Source organism: Leuciscus leuciscus, assembly GCF_965113295.1.
Source record: "Leuciscus leuciscus genome assembly, chromosome: 19".
NCBI classification, from domain to species: domain Eukaryota; kingdom Metazoa; phylum Chordata; class Actinopteri; order Cypriniformes; family Leuciscidae; genus Leuciscus; species Leuciscus leuciscus.
The window spans coordinates 7068675-7091003 of NC_138743.1; the positions used below are offsets into that span (position 1 = coordinate 7068675).

General features: G+C 37.2%; 2 protein-coding genes across 2 annotated transcripts; one reads left to right on the top strand and one right to left on the bottom strand.

Moving 5' to 3' along the window:
- The first annotated feature begins 54 nt into the window (after positions 1-54).
- On the top strand, positions 55-9763 carry trmt6 (tRNA methyltransferase 6 non-catalytic subunit). Its single transcript, XM_082148629.1, has 11 exons — positions 55-348; positions 2668-2798; positions 2890-2999; positions 3433-3524; positions 3621-3704; positions 5182-5306; positions 5421-5746; positions 6885-6970; positions 7194-7296; positions 7951-8037; positions 8987-9763. The coding sequence occupies exons 1-11, from the start codon at positions 239-241 to the stop codon at positions 9182-9184; spliced, it is 1452 nt and encodes a 483-aa protein (XP_082004755.1). The 5' UTR covers positions 55-238; the 3' UTR covers positions 9185-9763.
- A 144-nt stretch (positions 9764-9907) lies between these two features.
- On the bottom strand, positions 9908-15440 carry chgb (chromogranin B). Its single transcript, XM_082148577.1, has 5 exons — positions 15274-15440; positions 15005-15051; positions 14815-14908; positions 12350-14433; positions 9908-10042 (listed from the first exon to the last, which is right to left on the bottom strand). Exons 1-5 carry the CDS (start codon positions 15317-15319, stop codon positions 9986-9988), a joined length of 2328 nt encoding a protein of 775 aa, XP_082004703.1. The 5' UTR covers positions 15320-15440; the 3' UTR covers positions 9908-9985.
- Between the last annotated feature and the right edge of the window lie 6889 nt (positions 15441-22329).

The window sequence follows — 22329 nt, forward strand, 5'->3', positions numbered from 1 at the left end:
ATCTGTGTTCCTGACAGACTGTGGCTCTCGAAATCAGCACTCGATTAACTGGCCTCTCAGAACAGGAAGTGACAGAACACAACACACGTGGGGAAACTAGGGAGCAAAGCTTGTGTGTAATCGTGTGTAATTGCTGTTGTTTTCAGACAGAAGCTGCCACTTTTGCGTCGGGTTTGTTGAAGTGTAAACTAGTTTTAAACATTCTCCGGGCGATCTTTGTCCACGCTCATCACAGTAAATGGCGGAGTGTGTAAATGACAGTGATGCTGAGAGCGCTATAAATTACGGAGATTATGTAGTGCTGAAAAGAGGAGATGTCTTCAAATCAGTGCAGGTCGAAAATAAAAAGTGAGTTTAACAACTTTTTATTAAATGTCATCTTTCTTATAAGTTATAAGTCTTGCAGGTTCAATGGCTTGAGGTTTTGTATACGCCACCTTGAAACCACATTGAAAATCGACGGGATTAAAAAACGAATTAAACCTGCACATCAAAGAAGAGTTAAAATATTACAGTTATCAGACATGTATTGCTTTCTGCGCTATTTCGGTGTAATAATCTGCAAAAGGTAAACATGACAAACTTAGACTTCATGTCGGTCTTTAAATTCATCTTTACACTTAAATTATTGTAAAAGTTGTAGAAGATTTTGTCGTTGTTGCTTTTTTCATTAGTGGTCTTAGACTTGTGAAGACCACTGCTTATCTTTAAAGCCATAATATAAAAAATGAGCTAATAATCTTATCTGTTGTAAATCTGACAATTGATAGTATAAAGTATAATATTCACATTTCATTTTCACATTCACAAAATTGACTTTATCACTTTTTTTTTTATGGAATATTATGGCAACCTGTCACTCACATGAGATCCTTAAATAGCAAACATCAAGTCCTGCCCTACATTTTTTCTTGTCCAGGAAAGCTTTCACTCGTTACAATAAGGAAGGAAATACTATAACAACTTCTGTCTCATGTCGACTTTAAAGGTAGGGTAGGCAATTTTTGGAGCGGCTAGCAATAGCAGGGAACTACACTGCGACCTTTTGAAATGCCATTGCGACCCTAATTTTTAATGGGTCGCAAATGTATCACTGATTATTATTTTTGTACCTACCTTATGTTTTAGGCAATATGCTATGATTTACTATGAGCATTTATTAAAACAGAAATGTGTATTTTAAGAATACGTTTTATAACGTGCTCTGAGCTTTCGGTTCGGTTTTCGGAAAGCATTTTCAAACCGAACCATTTGGACCATTTTTCCAGCCGACCAAAATTTCGTTATTTCAAATGTAGGCGCATTGCGCGTGGCAAGCGCGCTCATAATGTAAGAGACGCTGGCGCGACCACAACATTGCCCAACATCAAATGGCAAACGTAATGCAAGCGGAACGAAACTACTCGTTATTGTGTGGTTGAAGGACCGTTTATCAGTTTGGACCAGAGCAGTGCGGGCCGATCGTGATCATGCGACGCTACACATCGCTAATAAGAGATCCAGTAAAGAAAGCATTTGAATTTGCCACAGAAGTAATAACATCGCTGCGAGATCTAGTGAGAAACATTCACATTTATCCTGTAGTACCACTAACCATGGAAGTTTGGCAGGCATAGTAGGCTATAATGCCTTCAAGTAACATTACATCGGTTTTATTTTGACATTATGAATACACTTGCTGCCCTCAAATGTTAATCTGAACTAAAATAAACCTTTGTTTATAACTACTACAATATTACATTTCATTTTTTCCAAGGAGCTGTTTTGTTTTATATGCTCCTAAGAAGAGTCAATTATAGCTCTAGAATTGCTCAAAGTAAAAAAAAAATATCATACTTTATGATGTTAGTTTTAATAATAAAAAAAATTAAATCAAGGAAACTTCTCTGGCATTTATTTATTTTTGCTGCGTACCGAACCGAACCGTGACACAAGTGTATCGTATCGAACCGTGAATTTTGTGAACCGTTACATCCCTAATGAAGAGGCTGAGAAGGATTCGTCAGGAAAAGCACACGCGGGAAAAACGATACGGACATATGAATTTCGACACCAGTGGCTCGAAGAATACCAGTGGTTAAGGTACCAAGACGGAGCAATGCACTGTGTGTACTGTAAATTCTGTGGGCCTTCAATTGCAGGACTGTCAGAATTTGTAACTGCGTCAAAACAATTCAAACACGAATCATTGAAGCTTCACAATGACAGTATGAAGCACGCGAAGTGTAGAGACAGGTACATATCCCGTGACACAGCAGCACTTACTATAAATAATTTGTGCGACCAAATCATGTTTTGCGCCAGTAACTGAAAAAGTTAGTAGCGCAAGTGCCACCAGTGGAAAAGGTTAGTGTAGTTCCCTGAATAGCATGCTAACTTTGAAACCATGAGATCCCACCGTCCTTTCAGAGCGTCTACAAAGTCATGCCTCCTTCAAAACACATACAAACGCGTACAGCAGGGAGCAAACTAAACTACCTCATGTTTCAAAGCACATAACATTACAGTAATAATCAACTTAAAGAGCTCTGACCTGTAACACCTGACTGCTGCAGATTCATTTCGGCATTGATAGTGTTGCCATTGAAAGGCAAAAATTTGAGTCACAAAGCGCTTTGAGTATAATGTCACGGGTTTCCATGACATTCTGTGTATTGTGTGTTTTAGGAAAATGATCTTTGAGAAGCAGTGGTTCTTCTTGGACAATGTGGTTGGGCAGCTGTACGGGACCATGTTTGAAATCGAAGCCGGCGGCTCACTCAAACCCAAGGCAGTAAAACGTGCAGGAGACTCTTTAGGTAATGATATTACAGATTTGTGTTGTTATTTGTGTATTCATTTATTTTCTCCTGGACGAGGTGAATTTGTTTCTCTTTTCCGCTGTCATAGATTCTAAAGAAGCAGGCCAGGATAACAGACATATAGTGGATGATGGCAGATCTCAAAAACTGACCAGGGATGATATTGAAACACTGAAAGAGCAAGGGTTAAAGGGGCAGGTATGTACCCGAGTAAAGGCTACTTTTACAACCGCATTTACTTCGGTGAGAGTCTTGAAATGTTACATTCAAAAAGCAACTTATAGTAACGTCTTAAATACTGTCTGTATGGGGAATCAAACCTGTATTCTCTTACCAGTAATCATAGCAACAGTGACCAATATCTGTGATTACATGAATCCCTGGCCAAAATGATTCTGTTGGTGATTGCTTTACTGTGGTTGACCCTCGGGTTTTGAATGGCTGTACTAAAATTATTTTCTAATTTACGTTGGGTGGCCGTGATTATTTGCTAGCATGGATAAGATAAAAGCTTTCATGTTTGCAGTGTGAATGCAGAATGGTGTTATTCATACCTGTATAGAAGGTATTTAGGTTTTCATATTTGGTTACAAAGACATTTTTCTCACATGTCCTTTCATGTGCATTTAAGGAGATTGTTCAGCAGCTCATAGACAACAGTACAACATTCAAGGACAAAACTGAATTTGCTCAAGCGAAATACATCAAGAAGAAAAAGAAAAAGTGAGTTCAAACAGTTGATAAACATTTTTAATTCCTATTGTATCAATCACTCGAAAAATATAACTATTAACATGTACTTTGCCTTTCTGCACACAGGTACGAGAGTGACATAACAGTCCTGAAACCCTCCGCTCGACTCCTCGCCATGATGTACCACGGCAGAGAACCAGGAAAAATATGGTATGGGATCTAGGAAGATTAGTTCACTCAAAAATGAAAACAGTCATCGTTTACTTACACTTTTTCAAACCCACAAGTTCAAGGGTGTAACTTTGGTTTGAGAAGTGGGGGGGACACACACAAAATGGGGAAAATGTTTTTTCGATTTTTTTATTTTTATTTGAATCCCATATCCTGCATTTACATACTTTTAGGGACTATTGTGATACAAAATCAAGGAAATAATTAAGTTGATTATAATGATAAATTCGGCCAAAAAGAATAGTAGGCTACCTAACTTATGTATATGAAAAAGATGTCTTACTTTCTTTATTGTTTAATAGGGGCCGATCGCCAATACTTGAGAGAATCATTTTATAAAGTCAAAAATGTTCACCATTAACGTTTTGTGTGTGAATAAAATTTAAATAATGTGAGACTCAATTTCCACTGTAAACAAACTTTTATTTCGAACTAACCGCTGTACCTGAAAATGTCAAATAAATCACTTGCTTCACAGGGCGTTTGTCAGAGACACATCCGCAGGTGTTTACAATAGAAAAAGCAAAAAGCTTTTATGTACTGTTTTGTAATATCAATTGCAGATAGACAGCAGCAAAATTAATATGAAATATGTTAATAATTATGTGTTAATTAATATGATCATTAATTATTGTCTTTCATGCATAAACAACCACCCTTAGTTAATGAATAAATTAAAATATTTACATTCATGGTGCTAATTTTCTGTACAGCACAAATAGGCCTACCTTTAAAGTAGATCATTTCCAACACTGTATTATATCAGGGTAGGAAGTAACGATCTGTAATCTGTTTCTGGCGTTTCATCGCTGACTGTGCCGTGAGACCTGCTCATGAGAACTCTCAGTGAGCTATTGTGTGTGCACGCGACGTTCCTGGACGGCTCTCTGTGTCCTGCTCCTCCGTGGCGATGACGGCGTGCGTCTGGTTAAAAAATAATAACAAACAAACGACCTTGAAAGTGTGGGGGACACAAACGGGATTTTGAAAAGTGTTCCTTCAGGTTATACTTGATATGTATATACTAAAATATGTTTTGTTATCCAAACCTAAAAACATTTACTTGAAGATTTTAGCTTAATATTTTACTTCTTTAATGACATATCCACATGGTCACAGTTCTCAGTGTTATTTTATTATTATGTATATACTATTATGTATTAATAGTATGTATTAATATTTTGAATTGGCTTTTATTCTTTATTTTCAATTTTATTATGTGTCAAATCGATTAATCGTGATTAATTGCATCTAACATAAAAGTCTGTATTTATATAAATGCCTCGTTTCATTTCAAGTAAACGGGTAAATTGTCATTTTTTACTGAGTGTTTTATTTTGATTGCTTATTTTACATTTTTATGATTTAATTAATAGCTTGAACCCCAGTTTGAGAAACCATGTATCAGGATTTGAATGTTTCATAAGCATTTATAGTATTTTTTCCACTCTTTTAGTCACCTGCGGTACGACACATTGGCTCAGATATTGACTCTGGGTAACATCCACGCCGGCAGTAAAATCATCGTGTTTGAGACCTGTGCTGGTCTTGTGTTGGGCTCAGTGATGGAGAGAATGGGGGGTAATCACACTTTACTTTTCACTCTTTTATCTTCATACAATAGATCTATTGAAAAAGCTATATCAGCTGAGCACTGTTACACTATGCTGATGATCTAAATGTTTTCTTCCTCAGGTTTTGGCTCAGTGATTCAGATGTATCCCGGTGGAGGGCCAACGAGAGCCGGCATGGAGAGCTTCGGCTTCCCGTCACACTTCCACGAGACGCTGCATGACTTCCCTTTATGCAAAGTCAACGCTCTGCTGGCGGGAAGCCTGGATTTGACGGAGAAGGACGCAGATTCTCAGGCCAACGGCAGCAGGATCGGTGGATCTGACGCTCCTCAGGAAACCTCAGGTGTGTCTGAGGAGAAGAAATCAGAACCTAAGAGTATGGAGGTCAGCGTCGACCCGCAAGAAGAAGTGAGGAGAGCGGAGAGAGAAAGACTGCGAGAACATAGGGTAAGAGAGTTTAACATTCATATATCGCTTCGTGTTTGGGTGTTTCTGCAACTACTATTATGTCCAAGGGGATGATTTAAAAAAAACATATATTGTTAACATTAATGAATTGGAAACATATTTCAATGTCTTCATTTATTTTTTGCTGCTTTTGCTTTTTTGTATAGATTTTATTGTTTCTAAATTTGAAAACATGAATATAAAACTTTCAATTCTAAATTATGAATATCATTTAAATTATTATACATATTAATTATTACTTGGAGATCATTTAAACAAAAAGCTAAAAACACAAAAAAGTCCAAGACCAAACCTCGCCATTTTTAAATATTATATGTATTGAATAATAATCGAATATCAATTATTATTTTGTTCAAAAAGTAATTTAAACAAAAATATCAATAAACACAAACTATTTAAAACTATTTATACTTTGTCCACAACCAAACTTTTCCATTTTAAAATATGAATATAATTTATATAATTATAAATATTAATGATTGCCTTTAAAACACTCTCTATCTATCTATCTATCTATCTATCTATCTATCTATCTATCTCTATCTCTCTATCTATCTCTCTATCTATCTCTCTATCTATATCTCTATCTATCTCTCTATCTCTGTCTATCTGTCTATCTATCTCTCTATCTATCTATCTCTCTATCTATCTCTATCTATCTGTCTATCTATCTATCTATCTATCTATCTATCTATATATATATATACACACTTTATATATCTGATCATTTAAAGAAAAAGCTAAATGTCCACAAACCATTTAAAAATGTGCTGTATTTATTCCATTTTAAAATATGAATAAAATTTACATAATTATAAAAATGAAACAAAAGCTAATCAAACTAGCTTGATAAAACTAAATGGTTTTGCCCTCAGTGAAGTGTTTTCAAAGGTCTACTTGGTTACCAAGGAGACAAAGGTTTAAATGAAGAGCAGCTTGAGGTGAAATGTGTGAAATAATATGTGTGAAGAAAACAGGGAAAAAAGCACCAAATTAAACAGTTGAACAATGTTTGTGGGTAATTTGAACTAGTCAGGCTGGTAGAAGTGTCTTTTAAGAGTTTTCCTAAAATCTCAGCATGAGTCAAATACTTGAATTCACCGTTCTAACCTTACAGGCTCAAGAGAAAAAGGTGAAGTTGGAGGAGAAGAGGAAGAAGTTGGCCTCCGCTGCTGCTCTGTTAGAGGGGAGAAATGCAGATGGGTGTGTGTTTTTGTGTAGTTAAAGGCTTGTTATATAGCTAAAATGTTAGTTTGAACTTTATTGTCCAGCCCTAAATGCATTTAAAACCAGCTAACATTTTAGATGTCCTGGTAGTTGACTGTGCATATTATATATTGTAATATTGATGATCTTGTCATGTCATATTTTGTATTGATTTGTATGCAGTCTTCCAGTGATTCGCTGATTTGAATGTTTGTTTCAGGTTGGTGATTGCTTGTCGGTTCCACCCCTGTCCCGTGTTAATGGGTCTGCTGAAGTTCCTAGCACCATCACGGCCGTTCGTAGTGTACTGCCAGTACAGAGAGGTAAAGAGTTTTAAAGAGGCAGTTCACCCAAAAATGAAGATTTTATAATCGCCTACTAATCGTCATGTAGATTGTCCTGGACTTAATACAAGCAGAATGCTCTTTAATGAAGTTACCTCACTTAAGGACTTATTTAGTAAGATTATGCCTGAAAAGGTTTTGGATTTTTTTATCATGTGTTAATTTAAAAAATCTTGTATAATATGATTTGCTGTTTTTGTTTGTTTGGTTTTTATTGTATTTATATGATATTTGCATTTTTGTAATTGAATTTTTGCCATGATAATAGCTTTGAATGCTGACATGGCACTAAATAAAATAATCTGAATCTAATCGTCATGATGTTGAACACAAAAGTGGTTATTTTGCAAAATGTCAATTTTTATTTCAGATTATTGCCAGGCTCTCCAAAGACCATATAATCAAGTCAAGTCACCTTTTTTATATAGTGCTTTATATAATGCAGATAGTTTCAAAGCAGTTTTAACAGTGATAACAGGAAAATGATTAATTTTCAGCTGAAGTCAGTGTTGATTCAGTTACGTTGTAAATCAGGGAATACCATTGTTTTAAAAAGATTTGCATATTCAATTTGAGAGGAGTGTTTTGATAACTGCTTCCAGTAATATTTCCTCTTTGATCTCTTCCGGACAGCCGCTGATTGAGTGCTACACAAAGCTCAGGGAACAAGGAGGAGCAATCAGTCTCAGATTAACAGATTCCTGGCTCAGGCATTACCAGGTAATTCTTCATCTCAATGAAGAATATTCATTTTACACAGTTGATTTTACTCTAATGCCAGGCTTTGATTTATACTTTTTTTTTTTTTACACTACTGTTCAAAAGTTTGGGGTCAGTAAGATTTTTTTGGCAACACTTTACAATAAGGTTACATTAGTTAACATGAATTAAAATTAACAATACTTTTACAGCACTTATTATTTTTAGTTCATGTTAATTTCAACATTTAATAATACATTATTAAAACCGAATGTTGTGTTTGTTAACATTAGTTAATGCACTGTGAACTAACATGAACAAACAATGAACAGCTGGATTTTTATTAAAGGACAAGTTCGGTATTTTACACTTAAAGCCCTGTTTTCAGATCGTTTCTGATGAAATACAATGGTTAAGATTGAACTTTGGACAAATGCTGCTGTCCCGAGAATTTTAGGTTTTTGTGTTAGCACCCCCCACCTTAACAATGGCTGCATAGGTGCACTAGAATAATCCTTCCTAAAACGAATGATTTCTGAAGGATCATGTGACACTGAAGACTGGAGTAATGATGCTGAAAATTCAGCTTTGCATCACAGGAATAAATTACATCTTAAATATATTCAAATAGAAAACTTGCTTTAAATTGTAACAATATTTCACAATATTACTGTATTTTTGACAAAAACAAGTCTTATAAACCCCAAACCTTTGAATGGTTGTATACATCTATCAAATTCCATATATATATATATTAAAAAAATCAACATTTGTGATGCATTTAAATCTCTGGATTTTCCCAAAATTGCCATTACCATGGTTTATGTAAAAACATTTTTTGTTGCGTTTCCAGCTACATTGTTATACAATTACGGTACTATTATATAAGACTGTGAAATAAGATTTTGGTCATACCGCCCACCCCTAGAAAGACTTTGATGACTTCTTCACTTCTGTATCATTGTTCCAGGTGTTGCCCAACCGGACTCATCCAGTGCTGCTCATGAGTGGAGGTGGAGGGTATCTGCTGTCTGGAACCACGGTCGCTACAGACGCTGCCAAAGCTAGGAATCAGCACAAATCAGAGGAGCCTGCCGCCAAGAGGCTGAAGCTGGATGAGATTAGTTCATCTTGTGACGGCACTGCCAAGGCAATTAGTTTAGTTTAACTTGCTTAAGTGAGAAGAAACCAAATAAGTGTTGACTCACACATTCAGGCAGTGCTTTATTCTCTGTATGGTTGCATGACTTTATTATTCAAAGTCTACTTTCTTTTTTTTTTTAAGTTTTGCCAAGATTTGCATTTAAGAGCTACAGAATGTTCCCTTCATCGTTATTTATTTTATTTTTTTAGCAAGATGTGGGGGATGTAAAAGATGCATTTACTTTTGTAAAAGACGCCATCCTCTGCACTTGGCGAATAACCAAGTTTTGCTCACAATAAAGCTTAGTCAATCATTCATCGCTAAGGGAAACTGTATATTTATCGGTTTTTAATAATGTTCAAACGGCTTCCAGCATCAAAACACAAATGATAACTGCATCCATTAGCTTTGGTCCCATAATTACACATTTTATTAAATGCAAACAATGCAGGGGTTCTATTGAAGGCCATAAAGAACAACAGGAATTTTTAAACACGTACAGCATCTTTCACGTAGCATGCTCTTAAATGCAGTCCAACAGTACATTGGCATTTGTCTTTGTTATTTTAGATTATGTAATAAAGAGAAAAATAATTCACATGACATTTTCGAGCTAGATTTGCTTTTTATAGACTGTCTTGTTTCTCAGACTCTCACATTAAATATACACTGACTTACACCAATAACAAAAGTCTTATGCAGTTGTAAATGGGTACAACATATAATGCATTCATTTAAAACAGCCCAAGTGAGCACACATAAAGCTGATGGAGAGTCAAATCAGGCAGCAGAGGAAGATGATGTTTCAGCTGGTTCTTGGAATGGTTAAGTTGTCTCTTTCATCTGTTGATCCACAGAGGCCAGTTTCTCAAGTTCGGTTAACTGATGAAAGAAAAGAGCAGGAATTAAATGTAATACTTCTGACTCTTAAGTGATGCTTATAAACCATTGCCTTTTTGTGTTTGCAATCTGTTTACAATCGTTTTGTGTTTGCAATGTTTTTTTTTAGACTGGGTAAACCCAGCCTGATCTGCCGGTGATTTGATTCCTCCCTGCAGCTCAGGCTGGAAACCTTTACATTTATCTCTGCTGCTTCCTTTACAAATTTTGCGGGAACCAATCACAAACTGGCTTATCCACTTGGCGTGCTATTGGCGGGTTTAATCCAATCCAATTCCAGAGCCGTTACAGCTCTGTCCAATTCCTTTTAACCTCTCGACGATGCTCAATTGCTTCTTTTTAGCAAACAAATCTGTCGAGTGGGTGTAAATACCACTAACTTTTAGTTTTTTTTGTTTGTTTTTTGCATAACCTGCAAAAATCGCTCGATTCCATTGCTGCTTCTGCACACCGCTGATCAACACGTTTGGTTACACATTTCCTGCCTGGAGTTTTTGCGTTGCTCTGCAAAATTCGTCACCCGGATCATTGGTCTGATTGGTTGAAGGACTATCCAATTGCGTACAGAGTCATTTGAACTAAGGGGCAGTTGATCACGCCTCTTGTGCAGTAGAAAATGCATAGCAGACTCCCCAGACTAATGTTCAGTCTTAAAAGATTGAGCTTGGTCTGGTGATAGCCTGACTATGTTTTTTTATGAACGAAAGACATTTCGTTGCTCTAGTCCAGGGGTGTTCTGAAACTCTGTCCTGGACTGCCACTGTTCTGCAGAGTATAGCTACAACTTGCCTCAACACACCTGCCTGGAAGTTTCTAGTATGCCTAGTAAGACCTTGAATAACCGGTTCAGGTGTGTTTAAATGGGGTTGTAGCTAAACTCTGCAGGACATTGGCCCTCCAGCAGGATTGGACACCCCTGCTCTAGTCAATGAAGTATCCTATTTCCACAGTCTCAGTAGAAAAGTTAAAAGGAAGTACCTTTAGTTATACAATATCCCTGTCATGATGAGGAATGATGCACTTAGCACGCTCTCTCTCTGAGCATACAGAGTCAAGCTATCCCTCTACACCCTCAACAAAAAGTAATGTTACTGCATAGCTTGGAGGAATATCAGATAACTCAAATGTCCTTGTAATAGGAGAACATTTGACACAAGTAGTCACCAGAGATACTTTTTTGCTGGGTGGTAATTACCACTTTTTGGTGCAGTTGGAGTTGCATGTAATAAAAACTGAGAAAATGGTTATAGTCTACCCACGTCCTCTCTTGGTAACTCAACTTGCCCAAGTCCAGCAAGCAGAGATACAGATAAGCTACTTCAAGCAGAAAAACTGGCCTTGTTTTTCAAGAGCTCCATGGAGCAACGTTTGATTGCATTAATGTCATTGTTTGCTTGCAATGCATCCCTGTCTATTCATAAACATCTCAGGTCAGTCCATGGTTGTACTAGGAATGTAGGCTTTAGGGCTCGGTGTTAAACTTCCCAAACCAATTCCCAAAGGTTCCCCAGCATTACACATTTTGGATATCTTTCTTATCTGGCACACCAATTCCAGGACTTGGTGTCTCTACATAAAAGTTTAATCAAAGTAGGAAGACACCCAAAATGGGTACATTGTCAGAAAAAATATATATCTTTAGGGGTAGAACAGCTTGTCAATGGGGCAGTAACCATAAAGGAACAACTTTTTACTTGTATCTACTCCTAAAAGGTGCATATTAGAGTTGTAATACAGTATGTATCCTTAAGGTACTACACTCTTAGAGAGAAGTTTGATGTTTTTCTATATAGAACCCTAGGGTTCATGACTAAGTTTTGAAGAACCCTTTATGTATCTATAGCAGGAGAAATGTCTGTTGCATAATACTTTCATATTTAATGGGTTATTTAAAATTTTCTAGTGATAAAGTATGTTTACCAGCTGTTCAATCCAAAAAAATGAATTAATCTAAAAAATGAATTAAAACTAAATTCATAAAATGATTCCATAATGGGAACCCCTAAAAGTTCTATATATGAAGCACTTTACACAATCCTTTAAGGTTCCATATAAACCCCCTTATTCTCCTTTTAGTGTACTGTGAACCTTTTCTGGGGTAAATAAGGTATGAAGATGTCCCTTTGAGGGTACTGCCCCCTAGTGACATGCTGTTGTACCCCTAAAGATCAAATGTATGCATACAGTTAAGGGTAAACTATCAACCTTGACCAGACAAGTAACCTTTGGTAACTCTCGGTGGGCAATCCTGGTAATACATGCACTGTCTGTTGGATGAAACTACCATACCTCCTTTGGTGTGAAAAGCTTCTGTTGGGAGACATCCTTTTCCTCCCCAGGTGACGACTCCTGAGAAGGCAGGCCCCTTTTGTAACGGAGGGTCTCAGCGACCTCTTCTAGTTTGAGGTTGGGGTGTTCAGTGCTTTCACCCACCTTGTGGCTTCTTTTATACCAGGCTGGATGGTAGTATCCTCTGTAAATCCATGGGGAGCGTTTCTCATAGACATCGCCTTTGTTAAGTAGACGTTCCTCTAACTCATTTTTTTTCTTTGTTAGGTACCTCAACGCAGCCTCCCTGTCCTGCTTCTCCTCTGCCAAACTCTTGTGTCCTTTCTTCAGCTCATTTTCATTAAGCTCATGGACAATTTCCTTTTCCTCTTCTTCAGGTGAACGGAGCTTGATGGCCTTGTCTATTGACTCATGGAGACTGTGAGTCTTCTCTAAGATGGGTTCATCTTCATTCTCGAGCTCTATGGAGTCGCCACGCTTGTGGTTATGCTTCTTATGGTGGTATCTATGAGTGGGTTTCCAGTATCGTTTTGCAATATCCTCGTCTACCTCTTCGAATTCCTCAGACCTCTTTTCCTGAGAGTTCATGTCCTCAGATTGCTCGTTCAGCAAATCCTCGATTTGTTTTTGGTGCCTGCCATTTCCATAGCTCCTTTTGTTAGTGTAGCTTGGGAATTCTTCTTGACTTCTGTCATAGTCTGGTTCTTCAAAACCCTCATTCTCACTGCGTTTGTGGTGCTTTTTCTTGTGGTGGTATCTATGAGATGGCTTCCAGATCCGCTTTTCTCTCTCCTCACTCTCTTCGTCCTCTTCTTCTCCATCCCCGTAGTTTCTTTTGTGGGTGTAGCTTGGGAATTCTTCTTGACTTCTGTCATAGTCTGGTTCTTCAAAACCTTCATTCTCACTGCGTTTGTGGTGCTTTTTCTTGTGGTGGTATCTATGTGATGGCTTCCAGATCCGCTTTTCTCTCTCCTCACTCTCCTCATCCTCTTCTTCTCCATCCCTGTAGTTCCTTTTGTGGGTGTAACTTGGAAAGTCCTCTTGGCTTCTATCATAGTCTGGTTCTTCACGTTTTTCTCTGCTGGCCAGAAGATGACTCCTTTTATACTCGTATGGAGGGAATTCCTCCTGGCTGCGCTCCTCATCGGGGTTATCACGCTTGTAAAGGATGGAAAAATGTCTTTTCTGGGGAAATTCCTCTTGGCTTCTCTCATCATCATAATCTTCTCTTTTATGCTTGTAGCCTCTTTTATAGAAACTTGGGAAATCTTCCTGGCTCCGTTCATCATCTTGTTCCTCACGTTTTTCTTTGATTCTTCTCTTCATAAAACTAGGAAACTCTTCCTGGCTCCGTTCATCATCCTGTTCCTCACGTTTATCTTTGATTCTTCTCTTCATAAAACTAGGAAACTCTTCCTGGCTCCGTTCATCGTCCTGTTCCTCACGTTTTTCTTTGATTCTTCTCTTCATAAAACTAGGAAACTCTTCCTGGCTCCGTTCATCATCCTGTTCCTCACGTTTATCTTTGATTCTTCTCTTCATAAAACTAGGAAACTCTTCCTGGCTCCGTTCATCGTCCTGTTCCTCACGTTTTTCTTTGATTCTTCTCTTCATAAAACTAGGAAACTCTTCCTGGCTCCGTTCATCATCCTGTTCCTCACGTTTTTCTTTGATTCTTCTCTTCATAAAACTGGGAAACTCTTCCTGGCTTCGTTCATCATCCAGTTCCTCACGTTTTCCTTTGATTCTTCTCTTCATAAAACTAGGGAACTCTTCCTGGCTCCGTTCCCCATCTAGTTCCTCACGTTTTTCTTGGATTTTTCTTTTAATAAGACTTGGAAATTCTTCCTGACTCCGTTCATCATCCATTTCCTCACGCCTGTCTTTTAATCTTCTTTTCATAAAATTTGGAAACTCTTCCTGGCTCCGTTCGTCATCCAGCTCTTCGCGTTTTCCAGCTTTGAGAAGATCCTCAATGAGTTCCTCCTCCTTGACTTTAGACTCTCCTCTTGGTTTTTTCAGCTCCTCTTGAGCCAGTTGTAAAACATCTTTCTGATTTTTCACAACTGTGGAATGACCTGATCCTGAATTCAGGGAGACATAAAAATGGGCACAAAACACAAATGCAAATGACTCGTAACTCATTTCCACTCCATTGCTTATGCATTGCATGAATACATCCAATTATTATTCCAGTCTTAGAATGAAACCACTGACCCATAACTGTCTCCTCCACCAAACACAATGTACTGAGATTAGAATTTATGACGATAATGTAGTCTGACTGTTTTCACGTTATATGTCATTTTTAATGAATGTATAAGTTCACTCTGCAAATAGTGCAATGCTAGAATAACCTTTCATAAAAAGTCACCTTTGAGTTAATCCAATAAAAAATCAATGTTCTTTTACCTCAAAAACACATTGAAGCAACACAATACGAACAGTGCAAAGTAACAACGTACCTGGTGTAAGGATGTTTTTGCATTCTGGATGCACTGGATTATCATCAGTCTTGTAGAGCACCTTTGAAAGGATCTGAACTAAACACCGGGTAAGCTGAAATGAAAGTGTGTACATAAATAAAACGAGTAGAGAAATAAATGCTTTAGGGTTTTTTTTTTTTTCTTCTCATAAACAGAAGCTACAGCATACCAGATCCTCTCTTCGGCTGTCCTGCTCAACTGGTATGGAATCTCCATCTGGGATAGTAAAAGCCTTGTATCATATTTGTGCAAATCGTAATGCAAAATGTTTTTAGGCTTATTCATCTCGACATCACCAATTATCCATACGTTTTACTTGTGCAAAAAACGAAAACTCCCATTGTGTTGTACTATTTGTTTCTGCAGCATAACTGTCGTGTCGCTGACCATGGTGCTGAAATGATTTATGCAATGATTCTTTATGAGAATTTCACTTACCCGCAGCGAGGAAAACAACCAAGCAGACCAAAGCCGCAAACTTCATGATGCACACAGATGCTGTCTGCTGTTAATCTTATCCGGAAAGGTCTTTGTCTTGTTTTGCAGACTCAAGAGGCAGAGACAAGCTCCGTTCCGCGTGCTGCAGCTCGGAGTGCGCGCTGCGTCTGTTTTGAGCGCGCGGGACACACAGGGTATGAGCTCGTGAGTTCGTGGTTGCTTACGTCACGCCTAATGTGAAACCATAATGAGACCCCCACCACCCCCACTTAAATTAAATTATCTAATCTTCCTCTCCAGCCTGTGTATAGTATTGAAGGTGCATTTATATCGGTGCATATATACTTATTTATATATATATATATTTTATTTTTTTCTGTGTCATTTATCACTTTCCAATCCAGGAGTTATATGTGTTGCGTTATATTAAGCAGGATATCGGGGCAAGTTGTCACATAGGCTTTCAAGTTTTGAGTCAAAAGTCCAACTTCAAATGCTTGTTTTCTCTAGCAGCATTTTGTGTTAAATTCAAACACATTCAAATAAAGAGATAAAATTTACTTTTTTTATATAAACTTTATAAATATTAACCCTATGGTAAACCCTATACGTTATGGAGACAAAATGTCCACACAAAGATGGCAATATCTGAAATCTGTGTCCTTGTGGAGACATTTTTTGGTCCCCATGAGGAAAACAGCTTAAATAATACTAAGTTATGTTTTTTAAAAATGTAAAAATGCAGATTTTTTTTCTGTGATGGGTAGGGTTGGTAGGGGATATATTATACAGTTTGTACAATATAAAAATCATTGTGTCTTTGGAAAGTCCCCATAAAACACGAAAGCGCAATGTCTGTGCGTGTGCTGCCTTCCAGTCATATGGAATCTGTCAGTCCAATATAGCAACAAGAAACGGTATAATGCCAAATCTAGTTAAATCCCTGCAAGATCTTGCAATATTATTAATTTAATTTATTGTTAATTATATCTGAATAATGTCTATTATCATACAATATTTGAATAAAAGTCTCCTTTCACTTGAAATCAGACAGAATGTTGTGCAACTCTCAGACAGCCCACTTCATTCATGGATCGTATGTGTCATGAGGGAATTGTGAAACTGCAAACTAATGTTTGGTACAGGTGCTCTGAGTTTCAGCAGAAGGATTGCACCTGGGATGCTGTAGTTGCTGTGGTAACGGGACCATCATGGGGCGGTTGGAGTTTTTTCAGAGCTGCAGAGGCTTTGATTTATCATCCACTCAAGCAGAACAAGGAATGGGCAACATTTTAGCCTGTCAAAACCAGGCAGAGGAAGCAGTGGCTGGAGAAGGATCAGTAATGTGGCTTTAAATTTTCATGTGAGACCGTGACGGAGTGTACAGGTAGAAGTGTAACACTAAAAAATGAACATTTCAGTCCTCTCTATATCTGCCAAAATAATAGAGTTTCAGTAATGATTAACATTGGTTAAAAAAAAGCTACAGGTCTTATTGGTTTTAGAGTCATAATTTTTATAATAACTTAAATCATACATTGTTTTAGGCATTTATCTGTACTTTAAAAGTTGCATTGTTGTTTTGGGCTTGATTTAGTAGTAACAAAACATCTGCTTTATTAGCATTGTAACTATCTTTTTGTGTTCGCATGCATCACTGTTAAAGTCTGTCTTTCATTTTCTCGCGTTTCTAGTGTTTCAAGATGATTTGTTTTGAATCAAATTAGTTTGTTGCGTTTATCACATACAGTAGCCTACATCTGCTATTAAAATGTGTGGGTGTTATAACATGGCCTTTGTGAATGTCTGGTTGAATTGTATTTGAATTCAGTTTACCACTTTTAACTTCCTGTTTTGCAATTGCACGACATATTATGAGATATCTGACTGAGCTATATGATACTGTCAGACTGGCTCTGAAAAGCATTGATACATGTATTTTAATTAAATATAGCATAATGAGTCTCATGAATAAATAAGTGAGAATTGCATAGCCCTGTCTGAATATTTGTCACCATAATACTAATGGATACAAACATGCACTGTTGTTTAATGTTCCAAACTGCAACACGAACCAAGTAATATCCCAGAATTGATCATATTTATCATCTCTCCCCCTCCCCTGGGAAATCCAGACCTTTGGCACGCTTAGGAAATATTCCACATCCCTATCTATCATGCTTGTATCTATTCAGCTGTGAAGCTCGAATGCAATGAATTATAGAGACATCTTGACTCTAAAGCCAAAACCCCTGTTCATAATTTATTCAGTCAAAAGTGAAGATTTTCGAGTCAAGCTGTGCATATTAGCTTAGGCTATGTACTTAATTGAGTAGAGCTCGTATGGGTTGTCTGGCTTTAATCAAAGGCATTTGCATCCAGAAACAAAGGACGGAGGGAGGCCAGCAACGGCACACGCGAAGACTCTGAGGGTTCGTTTCTTTGATCTTTTTTGAACCCACGGCATCATAAAACGAGATATGTATTTCTGAATTTGTATCCAATATTGCCGGTGTTCCGAGGGTGGGAGGTTGCATTGTAAATATATCTTCCCCAAAGCGCTGTCAGCATACACAGCACAGCAGATATGTCACAGTCAATGAAACAATATAACACTCCTGGCACAGAAATTACGAGTTAAATGATTGTGGAATACAAAATTGCACACCTACTCATATGTGTTAAAAAAAAACATTCAATGAAAGATAATTTCTGTAAATTTTAATGAAAGATTAGATAGCCTATTAAGAACAAACTGCCTTAAAGGTATACTATTTTTAAAACAAAATTACCCTGATTCACTGTTGTACGCCTGTTTTAAACCTATTTTATTTTTTAGACCTGTCGGCATATTATGGTTTTCGCAGGAAATTGTGTAAATGTCTCACTCGCCTGTGTGTGGCAAGTCATACATAGAGAAAAGTTGCTCTGGTTGCATTGGCTTGGCTTTTCTGAGATGGTGAGAACTGAGGTGAAATGTTGTTAAAGCGATGCAGAGATTGCATTTTCATTATTCAACAGGTGAGTAATATACTTTATTGGACAGATAAACTGCCATATTCAGCTCTCCTCTCTAACAGTTGTGAGGGTAATATATTCCACACAGTCACACAGAGCCATAGAACAACCAAAACAATGTTCTTGCATTTTTTCTAGCCACTAGAGGGCCAAACGTTACATAGTGTACCTTTAAAAATCACAAACACCTCAGGACAGTTGCCATAATAGCCTTGCAAAATAGTATTATTTAAATCATGCTTAGTTTTTAACTCCACTATAGGATGTTTGCGATATCAAACTAGTATTTCATATGCGGGCATGGCACAAAACAGGAAAATGCACCTTCAGGCTTTGTATAAAAGGCCTATTAGACACATAGATCATATTCTTGTTGTGAGCATTCAATCTACATCAAACAAGTATCTTATAAATGAAAAAATAGGTAGATATTAGCTAACGGAAACAGTGACCGCACAGTTTGAGGGAGTTTATGTCTTTTGAAAGGTTGTATATTTAAAAGAATTAAAATAGACGGGCAGTCTATTATAGTTGAAGCACTCCTGCAGGTGTGCAGTGAAAGCACGCTGCTCTTTTATGTATTCACTGCTACCGAACCTGTGTTGACCTGGGACTGCATCAGCTCTCTTGTCCCATAAAATACAAATACAGCAGCATCCTATTTATCATAAACCAGGACCTCATCATAAGTATCCCCAGCCAGATCCATAATTTAAATTAAACCCTAATATCTTTTGTTCAGCGCATCTATGCAAACAGCAATCAATCACTACACTGATACTTGTTCATATTTCTGTTGGTAAGATTTTAATGTTTTCGTCTAAAGTCTCTAATGCTCACACAGACTGCATTTATTTGATATACAGTAAAAACAGTAATATTGTGAAATATTATTACAAATTAAAATAACTGTTTTCTATTTAAATATATTTTAAAATGTAATTTATTCCTGTGATGCAAAGCTGCATTTTCATCATAATTTATGTTTTGATATTACATTGCTCAAGAAACATTTCTTATTATTATCAATGTTGTAAAACAGTTAATAAAACAGCTGCTTAATATTTTTCCTGGAAACTGTGATGCATTTGTTCTTTGATGAATAGAAAGTTCAAAAGAACAGCATTTATTTGAAATAGAAGTCTTTAATGTCACTTTTGATCAATTTAATGCGTGCTTGCTGAATAATAGTATTCATTTAAAACAAAAGGTTCTGAAATCTGAGGTTAGAAAGCGATTAGAAACACAAGGACAAAGCTGAGAAAGAGTGCTAACATCTGCGCTTTTCCAGCTTTGAGTCCTGTTCTCATTATGAAATCCTCTGAGAGGAATATGTGTGAGACCTGAAGCGTTCAGACAGTCTAGATAATGTTGAAACTAAAGGAGACAGCAGAAGTGCTCAGTAGAGGAGTTATTCTCCCTTTACCCACTGAAATCGCTTTATAATTCATCCAAGACACAGGCAGAAGTTCAGTTTCAGGACAACACAGCAAACATAAAGTGCAGCATCCAGAGAGAAACACTCAAGCTGACGGTAATGGGGCATGGAGTGTTTATTGAATAGAAAGTTTGACACTTGGGAACAAACAGCTCAATCCTGGGAACATCACGATATGGACAGTTTTTTCATTCACGCAAAAAAAAAAGATTTTTTTCAGTAACCCATTTGGTCTCACTGCATATCTACTCAACATGCACTATAGTTGCAAGAATAAAAGGTTCTATATAGAAGCTTAAAGGGTTCTGTCATGGGTTTTAGGATTTAGTTTCAATAATAGTTTCAATAATTATTTTATTTTTTTTACATTTATATTTAATTGTATGATCTTATAATCTATGAGCTTAATTTTAAACAGATCGCAAACATACTTTATCCCTAGAATTTTTTTAAATAACCTGTTAAACATGAAAGTATTATGCAATCATCATTTAAAATATTTCTCCTTGTAAAAATGAAGGTTCCCATGGAAGAACCATTTTGGCTCCTCTCAGTGAACATTCTTAAAATAACCAGTTTTTTTTTTCTTAGTGTGAAGAAACATTTTCCACTATAAATAACCTTTTGTGAAATGGAAAGGTTGCATGGATGTTAAAGGTCCTTCATGGAACCATCAATGCCAATAAATAACCTTTATTTGTATTTTTCGCATCAAATAATAAGTTAGAAGAGTGATATTCTGCATGTGAGAATGGATAACTAAAGTCTCTGTGTTTCACAGACAGACTGACAGACATACAGATCATCAGTTGTGATGATCTCAGCCTCCAGTCTTTCAGATAATCAAATGAGAGAGTGATGAAATGAGAGATGCTGATAAGCGCAGACTGCCTTAAAAGACAATACCAGCCAATTTAGTGACTTAATCCAATCTTTCCAAAAGTTTCCACATCAAAGATGACCTGCTGATCAACTTTAATTGATCAATTACCCTGCGAGGTCACACTTGTCAGCTGATCGCACCCCCGGTGCCCTATCTGAAATCGATCAGACGTCACACATGATGATCCCGATGAGAACTCACAGTGGCAGAGCTGTTTAACTGAGATCTGACATTTGAACACTGTGCACCAGACTGATCCCTGATGCCTCGGGCTGACGTGATCTCTCATTTGGATAATATGATCTGAGGAGGTATAACCATCAGCCTGGTGTTCCAGCATGACCAGCGGCATTCATTGCGGTGTGAAACTAAACCATAGAGAGGTAAATGTTAGACTGCACCGCTCAGTTAAGATCTTTCAAAGATGAATGTCAGTGAGGCTGACCAAACACAGCCCTGTGGCTCTTTTCTCTGAAAAAAACTCTGAAGAACTCTGAAAAAAAGAGACAAGGACAAGAATTCAGACTGACACCGCAATGTGATGGACTGTTTTCATCAGGTAAGCATCATAACTTTCGAAGTTTACAAAAAGTCTAGTCACCTTTATTTCTATAGCGCTTTATACAATACAGATTGTTTTAAAGCAGCTTTACAGCAGAATCAATTCAATTCGGTAGAAAAGCAACTCTAAAAAAGACAATAATGTCATTATTCAGCTGAAAAAGAACAACTATTTATGTGACAGTAAATATGTTTAATTATAATGTTACAAAATATTTCTAATTAAAAAAATTCTGCACAACTGTTTTCAACATTGATAATAATCAGAAATGTTTCTTGAGCAGCAAATCTGCATATTCGACTGATTTCTGAAGGATCATGTGACGCTGAAGACTGGAGTAATGATGCTGAAAATGCAGCTTTGAATCACAGGAATAAATTAAAGTCCCCATGAAATCAAAATTGACAGTTTTTTTGGCTTTTAGTATATGTTAATATGTTAGCCTTAAGGTTATCTACAAGCTGTGCTCTAAAACAATGACACAATTCGCATTTAGAAGGTATAAGCATTCAAAACTTACAGTCTCTCACTTCCGCCAATATGGATCAAAGGTTTTGATGACATCACTCTGCACTTCAGCTTCTCATCAGATTTTCTGTACAATCAAATGCTCTCTAGAATCTGAAGCTCCGCCCCCACTCTATAAATAGTAGCTGAAGCAGTGGCTGAAATCAGTTACTTGTTCACACATTCACTGTCTTTATGTGGTGAGTGGGGTTCACGGGGTGACCGGGGGATTCGGGCCCCTGCCCCTTTAATAGCTTATAGTAAAGTGCCCTTTCGATCGTATTGAGATTTGAACCCCCCCTCCCCGGAACGCAATTTCATCCGAGAGGGTTGAAATACAACAACAATATTTGCTGCGATACAAGGCCCAGACAGCATGGTAACATTGATTCAATGTTGAGTTTTGATCCAAACCATCATTTTGGTTGACATGTTGGATCAGCAATGAATTTTTGATGAAAGGGAACAGCACACATGGTTGAAGACAGTGACATTGAACTAACAGTGAGTCTTAGTTTATGAGCACAAGATCTTGCAGGCATGTATCTGTGCAAAACACTGGGTGCAAACATAGCCATGGATGTCTTGCATCCGTCAGTGCTTGCATGCAGAGCACATTGCTCCTTTAGGAGTAAAGGCAGATGAAGA